We start from the raw sequence: 20,547 nt of genomic DNA on the forward strand, positions 1-20,547 counted from the left end.
ATTATTTGGTTCACCAACTGACCCAGATTTATATAATGAAATAATCATACTTATATTCCAAGATTCGGGAAACACACCCACGTCTAAAATCTTATTGAACAATAGCTTCAAGTATGGTGCAAAGAGACAAAGTCACTTTGAACATTAAGTAACTTATATCATGACGTAATAGGGTAATGTGTGAGTGAGTAAGTTATGTTAAACGCCGCTTTGAACATCATACCACTTATATCGTGTGTGAATGAATGAATGAAATGTGCAGCATTTATTCATTTCATAACATGTATCTGTATGTTTACTTTGAGAGATAATGTAAATCTAAACATTGCTCAAACACACGTGACCGACTCATCGTGACATGGTTCGAGAGTAATTCATATCCGTGATGTCGTGTTGTGGTGATGTGTCCTCACGCTGAGACCTCGTGGGCACAGCTCTTGACGTCAGGCAACGCGTGACTTGTGGTTTGTAGGGACAGGGGTCTGCTGGGGCGATGGTGTGTATCGGAGAAGTATCGACACCCAGACCATGCCCCCCAGAAACCAGCTAACGATTGTCACAATCACGTTTTCGAAAACGGCGATGGCACGTAAGTCGGGAAACTAATTCAGGTTATTAGCTCAAAATTAGTCAAATAATTATTATTTTGTTGGTGTAAGCGTTAAGAAAGTGGGGCGGGGGCCACTCCCTTGATCCGTATGTATGTGTGAGGTGCTCCCTATATGGATCCACAGGGTGTTCCCTGGTTGATTGTGTATCAAAGAGATCGGTATGTTTATCCCTGCACATGCCATCAGACACTGTTTCGTCTCCATGGTTATTTTACATCTTCGCAGATGCAATCTGTACAATTGATGCGGCCATAAATTAGTTAACTCATTTTATTTCACAGTGAGTGAGTGAGTGAGGTTTTACGCCGCTTTTAGCAATATTCCAGCAATATCACAGCGGGGAACACCAGAAATGGGCTCCACACATTGTACCCATGTCGGGAATCGAAACCGGGCCTTCGGCGTGACGAGCGAGCACTTTAACCACTTGGCTACCCGACCGCCCCCATATTATTTCATAGTTACTATTTGGCATACCTGCTCAGAGTTTGAAATATAACCCTTCTGAGATACAGTTATTCAGTAAGTGTGAGATATAATTTGGAAGAGGAAACAATAAATATCCTTTAAACACCCCTACCTCAACCCCACACCAACACCAACACCCCCCAAACCCAACCCCACACCTCCACCCCCACCCCCCAAACCCAAAACACACACCAACACCCCCTTCCCCCCAAACCCAACCCCGAACCAACACCCCCACCCCCAACACCCAACCCCACACCAACATACGCTGTTTTCCCTCTTTTAGTGGTTTACGTTTAAACAACAATCATCATGAAGAATTGGATTGTAATTTTAAGTGTCCTCGTGCTTTTGATACAAGTGTATATTATTACACACATCTTTCCTCCAACACATGGTAGTTGACGACATCCCCACGCAAAATAGATCCAAATAATGCTTAGCCGTAAAATGTGCAAGGTCATTATATCCTGTCGAAATACCGGAAACAGTAAAACCACAGACAACCCTGAATTGCGAGAGGCGTTTCCTGGCAACGGAAATGACAGATCGCCAGAGGCGCATGATGAGATGGGAGTCATGGGGAATTTTTATGCTCAGAAAATCCTCACGTGATGTTTAGAAAAATAGTATATAATAGTGATATCATGTAGCTATTCACAAACCTCATCTCCACACAGAAACAGGTAAGGTGCAGTTTTATGTTGTTCTTTTTGGGGGCACGGGTGGCCTAGTAGATTGGGGAACCACAATTCACTGTGTAGAGTTGCGTCCCTTGGCAAGATCTTGGCTTCGAATCCCGGTTCGCCCCGATTATGTTTCAAGGTTTGTCAGCACCATACCTCCGCTCGTAGATTTCACCGAAGTGGTAAACGTCGGAGACCTGCATCACTTCGGGCTTTCCTCTCACATTAAGCTGACACGCCGTGATATAACTGGAATACTGTTAAAAGTTACCGTCAACCTAATTCTCTCCTCATGTTTTAAATGTAAATCATATTCTATTGTAAATTTAGATTTGTCCTTTCATAAGTGCCTATATATTTAGAAACTTTTCCATTTTCCATTGTCTTTAACATATCATAGAATATATATGTATCTTTATATTTGACACTTCCATGCAGGAAGCTAAAGTACTGTAAGTCCCCATGGTACCTAGTATGGTGATCTACCTTCAGTTGCTGGCGATCTACAGTCCGTTTTTATACCGTGATGTTATATTTAGTGCTATCAATTTTATGATTCTATACTAGTTTTAAAATATATTTCTGTGATAAGTCTAGTTATTTGACTGTCCTTCGTTGGCAGGTTTTTATATAAGTTTCAATACATGTTAAACTATTGATAGTCACGATATGGATGAAATATTAAAAAATTTAACTCACTCACTTATATTGGACACGTGAAGATTCCGGGTTAAAACAGAACCCATAAGCCCATGCTTGTCATAAGAGTCGACTTCAGGGATCAGGTGGTCTGGTTCGGTGACTGGATTGATTGCCTGACGGTTTTGTCGGATCCAGACTCGATTATTAATAGGCCATCGTCTTTTTAACTGCCGGGTAAAAGAGTGAGTGAGTGAGTGAGATGGGTTTAACGTCGCTTTTAACAGTATTCCAGTTATATCGCGGCGTGTCAGCTTAATGTGGGAGGAGAGCCCGCAGTGATGCAGGTCTCAGACGTTTACCACTTCAGTGAAACCCACGAGCACGGGTATGGTGCTGACAAACCTAGAAACATAAGCGGGGGGACCGGGATTCGAACCCCAAATCATAGGTTTCTGGCGTGCCCAAGGGACGCAACTCTGAACAGCGAATCGCGGCGCCTTAGACGACTGGGCCACCAGTGCCCCCCGCCGGGTAAAAGGAAGTATACACCTATGTTTGATGGTAGCTAAAACGAAACTAACAAAAAATGGTTATTCGACGGTGATATATTTGATACGGGTATCATAGGTGTCTGTTTCCAGGCTAGTAATATGTTGATAACGTTAGTAATGCCAAATCTAACGCCGTGTTTTTAGCCGTGTTCCGATGTGGAATTTTACCCGGTACCCCTCGCTATAGAAACTGGACGCTATTCTAAACCACCAACCCTACTATGTGATAGAAATCGAAGTTGTAAATATTGTTTTAATGCTTTAAATATCCGCACTTTTGAAGTTGAAAAGCACTTTCTTATATGTTGTCCTTTTTATGAAGATTTAAGATATGAATTATTGTATGAAGCTTCAAATGTATCCTAAAGTTTTTATACCCTTGACGATATGCGTATGGTATGTTTTATAATGAAATCGGACGACTTACAGTACTGTTTACATAAGCCACTTTAAGTAATGTGTAAACGATTATTATGATAATCTTTTATATGAACTGTCTTTAACAATACTTATATAGTGCTGAAATTGTCATAGCTTCATGCGTTTTATATGTTTTCATCTAATACTGGCTGGGCGGTACATATTTTACTTATGTATTGAATTTGTATATAATTAATCTGTAACATTGTGACGCGTGACACGCAAATACTGTAAATCTTGAAATTAACGCGAACGTGAATTAAATGCGAAAAGTTCGACTGGTCTTTGCTCGCATTAATTAACTTCGCATTTATGTCTCGAAATGACTATCAACAATAAGACGGCCTCACTGCACACTTAGGATAGCGGAAATACCAACTTGAATATATACACAAACACGGTTTATTGAGCTGCAGTTCTAACAAGTATATGACAATGTCATTTAAAGAATAGGAAATACACAAAGGGAATCCGGTGAGTTATCACTGCTGGGTCAAGAGTTTTATTTATCTGTCTCTAATTTCTATGTGCATACTTCGTTTTGCTCTTGATTTGCGGCTTAAAAAATATAGTTTTCTAAAACGACAATCGCATTTGTTCTAAGGGGGAGTTCACATGCTCGTATAAAAATCTGTATTTATTTTCTCAATAGCTCACAAAGCGGCGTTGTTTCCTCTAATGACTGGGCATGTGAAGATCCAGGGTAGAATAGGTCTTCAGCAACCCATACTTGCCGTAAAAGATGACTATGCTTGTCGTAAAAGGCGACTAACGGGATCGGGTGGTCAGGCTCGCTGACTTGGTTGATGCATGTCATCTATCCCTATTGGGTGGATCGATGCTCATGATATTAATCACTGGATTGTCTGGTCCAGATTCGATTATTTACAGACCGCCGTCATATAGCTGAATATTGCTGAGTGCGGCGTTAAACAACAAACCAACCAACACTAATGGCTGTATTTGTCTGTATGTTTAGGAGAATAACATCGTCGGCTTGTTGCAGATCTCACATCATGGCCGTGGGAGTTTATGTCATCGGTGTGATGCTGCTGGTGATTTGCGGAGTGTCAGGTATGTCCAATGCAGTCACTTCTTTGAGGGGGCACAGGTGGCCCAGTCGTCTAAGGCGCCGCGATTCGCTGTGCAGAGTTGCGTCCCTTGGGCACGCCAGAAACCTAGGATTGTGGGTTCGAATCCCGGTTTGCCCCGATTATGTTTCTAGGTTTGTCAGCACCATACCCGTGCTCGTGGGTTTCACCGAAGTGGTAAACGTCTGAGACCTGCATCACTTCGGGCTTTCCTCCAAAATTAAGCTGACACGCCGCGATATAACTGGAATAGTGTTAAAAGCGGCGTTAAACCCAACTCACTCACTCACTCACTTCTTTGGCCGGATGTTTGAAATCTTCGGTTTGGATCCCGGTGTATTTTTACTTTTAGTTCAGCTGCTGAGTGAGTGAGTGAGTGAGTAAGTGAGTATGCTTTCACGCCGTTTTTAGAAATATTCCAGTCACATTTTGAGAGGGGACACAGGGCTTCACACTTGGTCTCCATTTGGGGAGTCACTGGAATATTGCTGAAACACTGTTGGAGTATTGCTGAAAACTGATGGAATCTTGTCGGAATACTATTGAAATTGTATGCTAGAATACTGATGAAATATTGCTAGAATATTGTTGGAATATTGCTGGAATGTTGCTGGAATATTGCTGGAATATTGCTGGAATGATGCTGGAATGTTGCTGGAATGATGCTGGAATATTGCTGGAATGATGCTGGAATGTTCCTGGAATGTTGCTGACATGTTACTGGAATATTGCTGGAATGATGCTGGAATATTGCTGGAATGTTGCTGGAATATTGCTGGAATGTTGCTGGAATATTGGTTAAATGATGCTGGAATGATGCTTGAATATTGCTGAAATGTTGCTGGAATGATGCTGGAATGTTGCTGGAATGTTGCTAGAATGTCGCTTGAATGTTCCTTGAATGTTGCTGACATGTTGCTGGAACGTTGGTGAAATATTGCTGGAATGTTGCTGGAATGATGCTGGAATGTTGCTGACATGTTGCTGGAATGTTGCTGAAATGTTGCTGGAATGTTGCTGGAATATTGCTGGAATATTGATGGAATGATGCTGGAATATTGCTGGAATATTGATGGAATATTGATGGAATATTGCTGGAATATTGCTGGAATATTGCTGGAATGTTGCTGGAATGTTGCGGGAATATTGCTGGAATGTTGCTGGAATGTTGCTGACATGTTACTGGAATATTGCTGGAATGTTGCTGGAATGATGCTAGAATATTGCAGGAATGTTGCTGAAATGTTGCTGGAACGTTGGTGAAATATTTCTGGAATGTTGCTGGAATGATGCTTGAATGTTGCTTGAATGTTGCTTGAATGTTGCTGAAATGTTGCTAGAATGTTGCTGGAATATTGCTGGCATGTTGCTTAAGCGGCTTTAGAACATTTTCACTCACCGACTGACACTTAAAGTGGATAACTTCGTCTTACTTATAAGCTATGAACATGATGAGAAAGGTAGTTTTTTTGTATTTCTTTTAATGTTTTTGCTATAAAATTGTGTCATAAATAAAAACATTGTATTCAATATTTTTTGTACAGCCCGACAGCGCTGCGTGCAAAATTGCAAGGGTATCCCCAACGGTAAATACCAGTCTTGTACTGACTGTCGACATTACACCGCCTGCTTATATGGGTTCAGCATTCGATTGAAGTGCCCTTGTTGGACAATATGGGACGACGAAGCAAAACGTTGCCAGAGGACGTCGTCGACGTGTCCACAAGGACGTAGGTGTTTATATATATACTTTACGAATTCATAAGTATTAACTTTATTAACTGCATGTCAATTCACGAGAAGGAAAATATCCCCGATTTATGCAGTTATAACCAGTGTCCGACAAATGTTTCCAAGCATCAACGTAATAGTGTTGATAATTATCCGCAATATGATTTTTTATTTTGTTTGTTGTTTAACGCCGCACTCAGCAATATTCCAGCTATATGACCGCGGTCTGTAAATAATCGAGTCGGGACCAGACAATCCAGTGATTGATATCATGGGCATCTATCCATGTAATTTGGATACGATGACGTGCACCAACCAAATCAGCTAGCCTGACCATCCGAACCCGTTAGTCACGTCTTACGACAAGCATAGTCGCCTTTTACGGCAAGCATGGGTTGATGAAGACCTTTTCTATCCAGGATCTACTCGGGCCATCGCACAATGAAACATACAACCGATTGTTAATAGCACGTTCTGAATAATTCCAGCTAACAACCCCTGCATAACGAACTGTACGAGTCGACCAGACGGGAGCTACCAGTCATGTAAGGGGTGCAGCCTATATGCCACGTGCTTTCAGGGACGAATCAGCCTGAATAAATGCTCCCCAGGAACATATTGGGACGACTCTCTGAAGAAATGTGAGAAGATCTCCGTCACTTGCCCCGGGCCTTCTCCCGGCCCCGGCCCCGCCCCCGGGCCAACGCCCGGTCCAGGTAAACATAGTCACTTTCTCCTCGGATAAAACTATTTTTATGAATACGCCGTATCCTTTAAGGGGGCATGGGTGGCCCAGTCGTTTAAGGCGCCGCAATTTGCTGTGTAGAGTTGCCTCCCTTGGTAACGACAGACCCTATGATTGTTGGTTCAAATCCCGGCCCAGGTAAACATATTCACTTTCTCCTCGGATAAAACTATTTTTATGAATACGCCGTATCCTTTAAGGGGGCATGGGTGGCCCAGTCGTTTAAGGCGCCGCAATTTGCTGTGTAGAGTTGCCTCCCTTGGTAACGACAGACCCTATGATTGTTGGTTCAAATCCCGGTCCAGGTAAACATATTCACTTCCTCCTCGAATGAAACTATTTTTATGAATAAACCGCATCCTTTAAGGGTGCATTAGTGGCCCAGTTGTCTAAGGTGCTGTAATTTGCTGTACAGAGTTGCCTCCCTTGGTCACATGCATGACGTCATTCTATATAGTGTTATCTGTTTTGTGTAAACTAATTAACATAAACAAATGCATTTGGACATATCTACATGGAATTACTGTGGTCGAAGGCTTTAATACTATTGCAATTCGGGAAGGGAAGGTGTCAAGGTCCTGTAGGTCAAGGTCAAGGTCAAGTAGTATACGTTCCCTGAAACCATACTCGACTCACTTTTACTTCAAATTATTTGAAGCTAAGTTGACACCAATACTTTCAAACGGGGCTGAATTTGGGGGTTCAGTGACATAGAGCCATGTAATAAAAGACAAAGAAAAAATTCCATTGTATGAATGTAACCGTGTTCAACTTCAAATAATGAGGCGTTAGCGAGTGTGGTAGATATTCTATTCTTGGTTTCTTGGTTTGTTGTTTTACGCCGCAATCAGCAATATTCCAGCTATATGACGGCGGTCTGTAAATAATCGAGTCTGGACCAGACAATCGAGTGATTGATCATCGATCAACGCAATTGGGATCGATGACATGCATCAACCAAGTCAGCGAGCCTGACCACCCGATCCCGTTAGTCGCCTTTTACCACAAGCATTGTCGCCTTTTACGGCAAGCATGGGTTGCTGAAGACCTATTCTTCCCCGGATCTTCACGGCAAGATATTCTATTCAGTCGCCTGCTGTTTCAAAATGTGTCAAATATGTCTCTTATCAATAAGCAGGAATCTCGTTTACTAAAAAAAACGTTATAATATGATGCGGTTGTATGATGAATAAGGCCACGTGAGTTGGGTACAGAAACTTAAAACTGTTTTTTTTCGATTAGGATGTGGTCAAACATTTGGGCATTTTCAAACATGGGGTAATAAAACCGTATTATTTAATATGTTACGTCAGCATTTAAAAGACGACCTTTTTTTAGTGAAAGACTGAATAAATGTTAATATACTAATAATCACTACAAGAAATACCAGTTAAAAATATTCAGTAGTAAACGAACGTTTTTGAATGGCGGTGCAACAGGGTAACGTTTTAGCTTGGCTCCGTCTCTACATGTAACTAGTTGTCGCAGCGCACATTGATCCGGGAACCGGGAAGCGACAGATATCATTTCAGAAAGATAGTTGTGCTAAGGAACAAAAGATCACCCATTGCGGCGTATGTAACGTTTTTGTTTGCTGGGTATACTCTCTCTCTCTCTCTCTCTCTCTCTCTCTCTCTCTCTCTCTCTCTCTCTCTCTCTCTCTCTCTCTCTCAAGCCTAAAAGAGTTAATGGTTCTTGGGCATCGATGCGTTACATTAAATCCTGCACGTACTTCATTTTTAATACCTATAAAATATATATTTTCAAAATTCCCGCGTTTTGCGAAGATGATTCTTGTTAAAGACTGCTTGACAACGGTGTAAGGATCTATACCGAAACGTCGCCTTTACATAATTAAAGAAGTTGTTATGCATAAATTGTGTCTCCCTTGTCATCCGTCAACTTCTAAGTAATGCCTATCAAACAATTCATTCTTGTTATCTGTTCTTGACAAATGACATTGTATTAAAGGGCCAAGTTTAATGTGTGACCAATAGATCGACAGTCTTTCTAGTCTGTACACTTTACTGAGCCCATGTGCACTAAATACTAGCCATCTCGGCTATGGAAGAAGAAGCGATGGTTGCGAGCTTGCACATTTTCCAAAATGATATTCACTCCGCTTTATACCTATTAAAAAATGAACAAAAGTAATTAACAGTAATTATGTATTCAGTACATAATCAGTGTTCATTAATCATATTTAATGACACAGCTTATGAGTCAAACATTGAACCCATATTCATTCCGCTTTATACCTATTAAAAACTGAACAAAATTAATTAACAGTAATTATGTATTCAGTACATAAACATTGTTCATTTATCATATTTTATGACACATCTTATGAGTAAAACATTGAACCCATATTCACTCCGCTTTATACCTATTAAAAATTGAACAAAATTAATTAACAGTAATTATGTATTCAGTACATAAACAGTGTTCATTAATCATATTTTATGACACATCTTATGAGTCAAACATTGATCCCATATTCGCTCCGCTTTATACCTATTAAAAATTGAACAAAATTAATTAACAGTAATTATGTATTCAGTACATAAACAGTGTTCATTAATCATATTTTATGACACATCTTATGAGCCAAACATTGAACCCATATTCATTCCGCTTTATACCTATTAAAAACTGAACAAAATTAATTAACAGTAATTATGTATTCAGTACATAAACATTGTTCATTTATCATATTTTATGACACATCTTATGAGTAAAACATTGAACCCATATTCACTCCGCTTTATACCTATTAAAAATTGAACAAAATTAATTAACAGTAATTATGTATTCAGTACATAAACAGTGTTCATTAATCATATTTTATGACACATCTTATGAGTCAAACATTGATCCCATATTCGCTCCGCTTTATACCTATTAAAAATTGAACAAAATTAATTAACAGTAATTATGTATTCAGTACATAAACAGCGTTCATTTATCATATTTTATGACACATCTTATAATTCAAACATTGATCCCATATTCACTTCTGTCCATGCTGTCTAGGTTGGGGTGACGTGATATAAAATGTTCCTCTGATCCCTCTTGTTTTGAACAAGAAAAGTCCTACCGCTGTTCTCACTTGTGATACAGGTTCCCGAGAAACAATTTCTATGCAGCCAAAGGAATTTATCATCCAAAACTGGCTCCCACAGGAGATATCGCTTGGATGAGATCAAGCGATATCTACACTGTAGATATCGCTGCAATGAAATTACATCACAATGCTTTGCAGACCATTGTGACATCACTGGTTACCATGACGTCACAATCAAATGACATCACTAATGGCTCTGCTACTGAAGCTGTCAGCAGTACTTTTTACACTGAAGACACTGCTAATTACTGTCTCCAAATTGAAAAAGTTGGAAGAATGATGTTGGATGATAAATAAAATCTCACTCTCGTTTCTTTTGACATCAAATATATCAACACTCGTTGATAAAAGTGGCAAAAATCCTCGGCAAGCCTCGGAATTTTTCCACTTTTATCAACTGGTGTTGATATGTTTGATATCAAAAGACACTCCGGTGAGATTCTCTATATGTTGTAAAACAATTGACGTATTCTGACATTGTTGCAGCTTCTGATCGGTGTGTATCGGGCTGTGCTGGAATTCCTACTGGCGACTACCAGTCTTGCATTGGATGCCGTGTCTTCGCCTCATGCGCCAATGGCCATCTGTACGACAACAGGACCTGCCCCGCCCACCTGGTGTGGGACGATTTCTACAAACGGTGCGAGGGGATTTCTACAACATGCCCCCCGGGAGGTGAGAAAGTCATGTGTAGTGAGTGAGTGAGTGAGTGAAGAGTGTTTCAATTATGATGTAAACATATGTTTATTCAATGAATCTGAATCGGTGAACAAGCCCAAAGGCTTATGTAAATACCTTTACAGTACAAGTTACATTCATGAATGCATTCAACAAAATAATAGATGATGATAAACTAAATATGTTAACAAAATCAAGTGGTAATGAACATCAGTTTGGTAATGAGTAGAAAACATAATATATAAGTTGGATTTATTGACTAACGTTAGTATAAATTTTTGGAATGAAGTATGTATGAATGTACTGATTTTAAGATATCTAGATTACTAGGTTTTTTGTAACATTTGCATTGCCTTTCAATATGGAGTTAGGATCAACTCCCTCAGAGCAGAAAAAGCAATCACTTCTTACATCAATATGAAAGGGACAGGGGGCACGGGTGGCCCAGTCGTCTAAGGCGCCGCTATTCGCTGTGCAGAGTTGCGTCCCTTGGGCACGCCAGAAACCTATGATTGTGGGTTCGAATCCCGGTTCGTCCCAATTATGTTTCCAGGTTTGTCAGCATCATACCCGTACTCGTGGGTTTCACCGAAGTGGTAAACGTCTGAGACCTGCATCACTTCGGGCTTCCCACATTAAGCTGACACGCCGCGATATAACTGGAATACTGTTAAAAGCGGCGTTAAACCCACCTCACTCACTCACTATGAAAGGGACAGGAAAAGACATTATGTGATACATTTTCATACATGTATCCACAAGAACAGGCTGCATTGTCAGACATGTTTCAATTATATCACGGCGTGAACCCACAAAGACGGTACCCGTACGGTTCGCATTCGGCAATTGGACGCAATCTGGACGCAATCGACAAGAAACGGCAATGAACAAATCATGCCCGTTCAACACGATAGCGTCTCGATCCACAGGACACCGTCCAGGCAACACGGGACATTGTTACGATTTTCATCCCATACAGCAGAATCTGTCACGACATAGTCACGATTGTAATCCGACAAGTCAAAATCGGCTGAGTTTCCGAATGTTACGGGACGCACCATACTGTCGGGAGTGCTTGGCCGACCTCTCTGGACCTTTCCCGATCCGTATCACTCTGTTACGAACGTATACGACAGCGTTCAGACCGTGATATGACATTCCAGATCTTTGAGGACAGTAGTCCGACTTTTTCACTTTTCGTGTCGTAGCGCCGTCTGATCTCAAACGGCACTGTGTGAACCTGGCCTTACCCAGTTGACGGGTATGGTGCTGACAAAAAAAAGGTTGGATTCGAACACACGAGCAAAGATGGTGGGAAGTCTAAGGAACGGCGCTCACACAATACTGTGAGATTTTAGAATGTGATAGGTTTAGTTTGGAGCAGCTCAAATTAATATATTTTATAGAAGTGTTTAGTGTTATTTGGCAGACCAATCAACGAGCTCGTTACGTGATCCTGTTCAATACGTCAGTGACCGCCTACGTGGTCTAATGGTAGAGCGTCCGCCCGGAGAGTGGAAGGTCCGGGGTTCGATCCCCGGGCGCGTCATACCAAAATACGTTAAAAGATGGTATTTGTTGTTTCCCTGTCTGGCGCTCGGCATTAAGGGGCTAAAGCAAGGACTGATCGGCTCGGAGTCAGCATACTGTGTCTGAGTGGGGTTTCATGTTAAACTGCGGCATGGTATCTCAGTGGGCTAGCACTATAAATCGGCATCAGTCCGGACTAGTACAAGCAGCCACACACACACACACACGTACATGCACGTCGCTATATAAGTGCAATAATCTTGAACGCGACGTTAAACCCAATTTAACCTCACCTCACTTCAATACGTCAGTTGACACTTGTGTGGCAAGCATGAATGTCGAGCTCCTGCTTTTTGTAACAACTACTTAATATTCCAGATTCCCCCTACTGTACTAATATCACATTCTCTGTTTGAAAAAATATGAAGTCACTATACAGTTGTGTCTTGTAGGACTTCAGTAACCCCTGGTCTTGTTGCAGAGAAAAGTCCGTGCATGACGAACTGCACTGGGAAGCCTGACCTGACGTACCAGTCTTGTTCCGGCTGTGACGTGCACGCTAAATGCCAAGGCGGCAAACTCACTGATAACATCAAATGTCCCGGCGGGACTCTGTGGGACGATTCACTGAAGCGCTGTGAAAAGACATCGAAAACATGCAGACCAAAATCCCCACAACGTGCTCTGCCTAATATAAGTAAGTGATGATGCAAATGAGGAGGTGTTTTGTTGGGAATGCCCTGATAGTGATTTTTTTTTGGTTTAGTTTGTTGTTTAACGCCGCACTCAGCAATTGGGATCGATGACTTGCATCAACCAGGTCAGCGAGCCTGACCACCTGATCCCGTTAGTCGCCTTTTACGACAAGCATAGTCACATTTTACGGCAAGCATGAGTGCTGAAGACCTATTCTATCCCGGAATCTTCACGGGTCCACTGATAGTGATCTCCTCTTATGTTAATATTTCGAGGTGAAATACATAGAGGTGGAAACTTGTATTGGTATGGTCAGAGGTTCTGGGAGTGGGATGAGCTTGGTTGGTCTTATTAGTTTGTTTTTGGTTGGTTTGTTGTTTAACGCCGCACTCGAGCAATATTCCAGCTATATGACGGCGGTCTGTAAATAATCGAGTCTGGACCAGACAATCCAGTGATTAATATAATAAGCATCGATCCACGCAATTGGGATCGATTACATGCATCAACCAAGTCAGCGAGCCTGACCACCCTATCCTATCAGCACCAGTACTCGTGTTTATTATTTATTTATGCCGCACTCAGCAATATTCCAGCTATTTCGCAGCGGCATGGACCAGACAAACCAGTGATTGATATTATGAACAAAGTGCTACGTGTTCGGGGTACGATGACAAGAAATCGACCAGAAACGCCACCTTCAGGAAAATTCCGGAAACGTCAATTTAACGACAGTTACTGATGAAAAGGCTTGCACTTGCGCAAATGATCATTGCTCCCCATAACTCGTTAATCCGGACGTTTTAAAGGGCGTGTCCGGATTAACGAGTTCCACTGAAAAAGGTTGGTTGGTTTGTTGTTTAACGCCGCACTCAGCAATATTCCAGCTATATGACACCGGTCTGTAAATATTCGAGTCGAGACCACACAAACCAGTGATTTATATCATGAGCATCGACCCACGCAATTGGGATCGATGATATACATCAACCAAGTCAGCGAGCCTGACCACCTGATCCCGTTAGTCACCTCTTACGACAAGCAAAGTCGCCTTTTCGGTACTCATGGGATGCTGAAGACCTATTCTTCTAACGGCGGTCTGTAAATAATCGAGTCTGGACCAGACAATCCAGTGATTAATATCATGAGCATCGATCCACACAATTGGGATCGATGACATGCATCAACCAAGTCAGCGAGCCTGACCACCCGATCCTGTTAGTCGCCTTTTACGACAAGCATAGTCGCCTTTTACGGCAAGCATGGGTTGCTGAAGACCTATTTTACCCCGGAATCCTCACGGGTCAGATATCATTTTGAACCCGACGTTAAAAACCACGAGATGGCACGTGGTCCCGGAGAGTCTTTGGACCGTGAACCTTGGAGAGTTCCTGAGAGTTTCTAGGGCTTCGGTCCTGCCTGCTCCACACTGAGGCAGATGTAGCATATACATGTGCGTCTCCTTGGGTAAGTGACTTTGTTCGAAGTGTGCACCTGTTCACCAAGCAGTGCATGGGTACCCGGTAGGATGAGATGGCAATGTGGTTGTTGACCTTTTAGCGCCTAACAGGCAGCTTGGGTTGTATATATACTCCCCAGGGAGCCGAGAATGATTCTTGAGTGCACATTGATCCAGTGACCGTGGTAATAATAGCTCTTTGAGAATGCCCCTTAGAGGATTATTATTATTATTATTATTATTATTATTATTATTATTATTATTATTATTATTATTATTATTATCATCTCCACAGGCAAGTACCCCTGCATCACCAACTGCACCGGTCTGGAGGACGGTGACTACCAGTCTTGTAAGGGCTGCAACGTGTACGCCATCTGCTCAAACAAATACATCTACATCATGCCCTGCCCTGCCAAAACCGTGTGGGACGACGCCGTCAAACGTTGCCAGGGCCGCTCCACAACGTGCCCTGGATCTGACAACCTCACGTTCGAGCCTCAACACAGTGGCGCGTAAGTTATGGAAATATCATCTAGACAGAGTGAGTGAGTGAGTGAGTTGGATTTAACGCCGCTTTTAGCAGTATTCCAGTTATATCACGGCATGTCAGCTTAATGTGAGAGGAAAGCCCGAAGTGATGCAGGTCTCAGACGTTTACCACTTCGGTGAAACCCACGAGCACGGGTATGGTGCTGGCAAACCTAGAAACATAATCGGGGCGAACATCTAGACAGAGTGATTCAGCAGGGCATTACTACGTACACATTATTATATAAGAATGTTTTTTAGGTGTCGAAAAACTAATGATAAAAATCTAATACTATATTATATACAGTAAACTACGGTTATAACGAACTCAAAGGGACCACTAATTTTAGTTCGTTATAAGCATATATACAGCATATATACATCAAATGGCCGGGACTAAAAATAAGTTCGTTATATCGGTCAGTTCGTTATAAGCGTGTTCGATTTACCCGTAGTTTACTGTATGCTATATTGCTAATCCCTGGATGTTTGAGTACAGTGCCCAAATGCTAGGATTATGGTTACCGTGGATGTTTTATTAAGATACATGTCATGTTGCTGTTGTTGGGTGTAAATTGTCCTGATGCATTTCCGCGCTGAGGTGGCGAGGTTTGGGTGCGTACATGTTTTGTACTTCGGGATATCAGTATGTTTATTATAACGCCGTCTTATACGACGTGTAGAGCGATGGCGGCCTAGGCTGCCCCCTTCATTAGGCCCAGGGTGTGGTGGTGCTGCCCCCTTCAGTAGGCCAAGGGTGGTGTGGTGCTGCCCTCTTCATTAGGCCCAGGGTGGGGTGGTGCTGCCCTCTTCATTAGGCCCAGGGTGTGGTGGTGCTGTCCCCTTCATTAGGCCCAGGGTGTGGTTGTGCTGCCCCCTTCATTAGGCCCAGGATGGAGTGGTGCTGTCCCTTTCATTAGGCCCAGGGTGTGGTGGTGCTGCCCCCTTCATTAGGCCCAGGGTGTGGTGGTGCTGCCCCCTTCATTAGGCCCAGGGTGTGGTGGTGCTGTCCTCTTCATTAGGCCCAGGGTGTGGTGGTGCTGCCCCCTTCATTAGGCCAAGGGTGGGGTGCTGCTGTCCCCTTCATTAGGCCCAGGGTGTGGTTATGCTGCCCCCTTCATTAGGCCCAGGATGGAGTGGTGCTGTCCCTTTCATTAGGCCCAGGGTGTGGTGGTGCTGCCCCCTTCATTAGGCCCAGGGTGTGGTGGTGCTGCCCCCTTCATTAGGCCCAGGGTGTGGTGGTGCTGTCCTCTTCATTAGGCCCAGGGTGTGGTGGTGCTGCCCCCTTCATTAGGCCCAGGGTGTGGTGGTGCTGCCCCCTTCATTAGGCCAAGGGTGGGGTGGTGCTGCCCCCTTCATTAGGCCCAGGGTGTGGTGGTGCTGCCCCCTTCATTAGGCCCAGGGTGTGGTGGTGCTGCCCCCTTCATTAGGCCCAGGGTGTGGTGGTGCTGCCCCCTTCATTAGGCCAAGGGTGGGGTGGTGCTGCCCCCTTCATTAGGCCCAGGGTGTGGTGGTGCTGTCCTCTTCATTAGGCCCAGGGTGTGGTGGTGCTGCCCCCTTCATTAGGCCCAGGGTGTGGTGGTGCTGCCCCCTTCATTAGGCCAAGGGTGGGGTGGTGCTGCCCCCTTCATTAGGCCCAGGGGTGGGGTGGTGCTGCCCCCTTCATTAGGCCAAGGGTGGGGTGGTGCTGCCCCCTTCATTAGGCCCAGGGTGTGGTGGTGCTGCCCCCTTCATTAGGCCAAGGGTGGGGTGGTGTTGCCCCCTTCATTAGGCCAAGGGTGTGGTGGTGCTGTCCTCTTCATTAGGCCCAGGGTGTGGTGGTGCTGCCCCCTTCATTAGGCCAAGGGTGGGGTGCTGTTGTCCCCTTCATTAGGCCCAGGGTGTGGTTATGCTGCCCCCTTCATTAGGCCCAGGATGGAGTGGTGCTGTCCCTTTCATTAGGCCCAGGGTGTGGTGGTGCTGCCCCCTTCATTAGGCCCAGGGTGTGGTGGTGCTGCCCCCTTCATTAGGCCCAGGGCGGGGTGGTGCTGCCCTCTTCATTAGGCCAGGGTGTGGTGGTGCTGCCCTCTTCATTAGGCCAGGGTGTGGTGGTGCTGCCCTCTTCATTAGGCCCAGGGCGGGGTGGTGCTGCCCTCTTCATTAGGCCAGGGTGTGGTGGTGCTGCCCTCTTCATTAGGTCAGGGTGGAGTGGTGCTGCCCTCTTCATTAGGCCAGGGTGTGGTGGTGCTGCCCTCTTCATTAGGCCAGGGTGTGGTGGTGCTGCCCTCTTCATTAGGCCAGGGTGTGGTGGTGCTGCCCTCTTCATTAGGCCAGGGTGGAGTGGTGCTGCCCTCTTCATAAGGCCAGGGTGGAGTGGTGCTGCCCTCTTCATTAGGCCAGGGTGTGGTGGTGCCCCCTTCATTAGGCCCAGGGCGGGGTGGTGCTGTCCCCTTCATTAGGCCAGGGTGGGGTGCTGCCCCCTTCATTAGGCCCAGGGTGGGGTGCTGCCCCCTTCATTAGGCCAGGGTGGGGTGGTGCTGCCCCCTTCATTAGGCCAGGGTGGGGTGCTGCCCCCTTCATTAGGCCCAGGGTGGGGTGCTGCCCCCTTCATTTGGCCAGGGTGGGGTGCTGCCCCCTTCATTAGGCCAGGGTGTGGTGGTGCTGTCCCCTTCATTAGGCCCAGGGTGGGGTGCTGCCCCCTTCATTAGGCCAGGGTGGGGTGCTGCCCCCTTCATTAGGCCAGGGTGGGGTGGTGCCCCCTTCATTAGGCCAGGGGTGGGGTGGTGCTGCCCCCTTCATTAGGCCCAGGGTGGGGTGGTGCTGCCCCCTTCATTAGGCCCAGGGTGGGGTGGTGCCCCCTTCATTAGGCCAAGGGTGGGGTGGTGCTGCCCCCTTCATTAGGCCCAGGGTGGGGTGGTGGTGCCCCCTTCATTAGGCCAGGGTGGGGTGGTGCTGCCCCCTTCATTAGGCCCAGGGTGGGGTGCTGCCCCCTTCATTAGGCCAGGGTGGGGTGGTGCCCCCTTCATTAGGCCCAGGGTGGGGTGGTGCCCCCTTCATTAGGCCAGGGGTGGGGTGGTGCTGCCCCCTTCATTAGGCCCAGGGTGGGGTGGTGCTGCCCCCTTCATTAGGCCAGGGTGGGGTGGTGCTGCCCCCTTCATTAGGCCAGGGTGGGGTGCTGCCCCCTTCATTAGGCCAGGGTGGGGTGTGGTGGTGCTGCCCCCTTCATTAGGCCCAGGGTGGGGTGGTGCTGCCCCCTTCATTAGGCCAGGGTGGAGTGGCGCTGCCCCCTTCATTAGGCCCAGGGTGGGGTCGTGCCCCCTTCATTAGGCCCAGGGTGGGGTGGTGCTGCCCCCTTCATTAGGCCAGGGTGGAGTGGTGCTGCCCCCTTCATTAGGCCAGGGTGGAGTGGTGCTGCCCCCTTCATTAGGCCAGGGTGGGGTGGTGCTGCCCCCTTCATTATGCGAGGGTGGAGTGGTGCTGCCCCCTTCATTAGGCCCAGGGTGGGGTGGTGCTGCCCCCTTCATTAGGCCCAGGGTGTGGTGGTGCCCCCTTCATTAGGCCAGGATGGAGTGGTGCTGCCCCCTTCATTAGGCCCAGGGTGTGGTGGTGCCCCCTTCATTAGGCCCAGGGTGTGGTGGTGCCCCCTTCATTAGGCCCAGGGTGGGGTGGTGCTGCCCCCTTCATTAGGCCCAGGGTGGGGTGCTGCCCCCTTCATTAGGCCCAGGGTGGGGTGGTGCTGCCCCCTTCATTAGGCCCAGGGTGTGGTGGTGCCCCCTTCATTAGGCCCAGGGTGGGGTGGTGATGCCCCCTTCATTAGGCCCAGGGTGGGGTGATGCCCCCTTCATTAGGCCCAGGGTGGGGTGCTGCCCCCTTCATTAGGCCAGGGTGGGGTGCTGCCCCCTTCATTAGGCCAGGGTGGGGTGGTGCTGGTCGTTTCGGGAGATGCAGTAGCGGCAGTACCGGAAGTTCTGTCATGATATTAGAAGTATTAGTAGTATTTGTGAGTATTCGTAGTGTTTGTGTTAGTGGTAGTGGTGTCAGTGGTGTGACGGTAGTGTTAGTAGCAGTGGTGTTAGTGTGAGTGTTAGTGGTGTTTGTGTTAGTGTTCATGGTAGTGATGTTACTGTAAGTGTTAGTGGTGTTCGTGTTTGTATTAGTGATAGTGGTGTTAGTGTTGTTAGTGGTGTTTGTGTTAGTGTTAGTGTTTGTGGTGTTAGTGTTAGTGTTGTAAGTGGTGTTTGTGTTAGTGTTAGTGTTTGGAGTGTTAGCGTTAGTGTTAGTTTTAATGTAAGTTTTAGTGTTAGTGTTAGTGGTGTTAGTAGTGTTAGTGTTAGTGTTGTTATGGTTAGTGTTAGTGTTAAGTGGTTTTAGTGTAAGTGTTTGTGTTTGTAGTGTTAGTGTTTATGGTAGTGATGTTAGTGTAAGTGTTGTTAGTGTTAGTGGTAGGGATAGCGATAGAAGTATTGACGGTAACAGAAAATTCATTTCCAGATGCTACGTTCAGTTCACATGTTATAATGTCTGACTGATGCTACTTGCCTTATTTACAATCGTAAGTTCAAAATTTAAACATATAATTAAATACATGTATGAATTATTTTCAGAAGAGGCTGCGACTGATATGCATGAGATTCCATAACACAACCTAAACGGTCACCGATTGCCCCATTGACCTTACTGGACACAGCTGTGAACTGATGTCATTGCGTTTGTAAATAAATGAGTTTGCATAAGCCATTCATTGGTCATGTTATTTATTTACATTCAAACTAAGCTGAATGAAGCAACTGTTAAGATCAACAAAAGAGCATAGCTCAAAACAAACATTCTATCATGTACGCGTGTGTGTGTTGGGGGTAGGGATGAACTAGAACTAAACATCCGATGTGACTATGAAGAACAATGAAATGTATTTTATAAAAATAAAAGCGAGTGATTTTTCAGATGTACAAGCATTAAATATACAAAAAAGACACGGTATTGAATCGCTGAACGGTAGATCTGAATTACCTTCTGTCCCTTACATCATTTGGACCGCCTCCGTGGTCTAGTGGTAGAGCGTCCGCCCGGAGAGGGGAAGGTCCGGGGTTCGATCCCCGGGCGCGTCATACCAAAAAACGTTAAAAGATGGTACTTGTTGTTACCCTGTCTGGCGCTCGGCATTAAGGGGCTAAAACAAGGACTGGTCGGCTCGGAGTCAGTATACTGTATCTGAGTTGGGTACTTAATTCATGTTAAAACTGCGGCATGGTATCTCAGTGGGCTAGCACTATATATCGGCATCACAAGCAGACACACACACACACACACACACACACACACACACACACGTGCATGCACGTCGCTATGTAAGTACAATAATCTTGGACGCGACGTGAAACCCAATTTCACCTCACCTCACCTTACATCGTTTACATAGAGATGGAAATCAGTGGCATCAGCGGCAACAGTGTCTTAGACATCAGCTTTGAAACCGAAACGCCGCGGCTCCTAGAATACAATGTTTGTTCCTAATACAGGATACTTACCATCCCCAAACACACAGGCGTGATAACCTCTATTTCTCATCGTTAAACAATAGATAAAACGGTAAGACAGTAGAATC

The 20,547-nt window shown here is 45.2% G+C and overlaps 1 protein-coding gene across 1 annotated transcript; it reads left to right on the top strand.

Annotated features, from left to right (window-relative positions):
- Window positions 1–459: 459 nt before the first annotated feature.
- On the top strand, window positions 460–19,679 carry LOC124111673 (zonadhesin-like). The gene is made up of 8 exons (XM_048388711.1): window positions 460–589; window positions 4,385–4,452; window positions 6,014–6,199; window positions 6,689–6,916; window positions 10,556–10,744; window positions 12,759–12,974; window positions 14,728–14,947; window positions 19,547–19,679. The coding sequence occupies exons 2-8, from the start codon at window positions 4,395–4,397 to the stop codon at window positions 19,560–19,562; spliced, it is 1,113 nt and encodes a 370-aa protein (XP_048244668.1). The 5' UTR covers window positions 460–589; window positions 4,385–4,394; the 3' UTR covers window positions 19,563–19,679.
- The last annotated feature ends 868 nt before the right edge of the window (window positions 19,680–20,547 follow it).

This window comes from Haliotis rufescens, unplaced genomic scaffold (assembly GCF_023055435.1).
Source record: "Haliotis rufescens isolate VD_foot unplaced genomic scaffold, xgHalRufe1.0.p SCAF_77, whole genome shotgun sequence".
Lineage (NCBI taxonomy): Eukaryota > Metazoa > Mollusca > Gastropoda > Lepetellida > Haliotidae > Haliotis > Haliotis rufescens.

Bases quoted from the DNA above. Each gene is read 5' to 3' on its own strand.
- LOC124111673 (XM_048388711.1), top strand. From the start codon at position 4,395: ATGGCCGTGGGAGTTTATGTCATCGGTGTGATGCTGCTGGTGATTTGC. The intron at 10,745-12,758 runs GTGAGAAAGTCA...GTCTTGTTGCAG, and splicing joins TACAACATGCCCCCCGGGAG to AGAAAAGTCCGTGCATGACG. The intron at 12,975-14,727 runs GTAAGTGATGAT...TCATCTCCACAG, and splicing joins ACGTGCTCTGCCTAATATAA to GCAAGTACCCCTGCATCACC.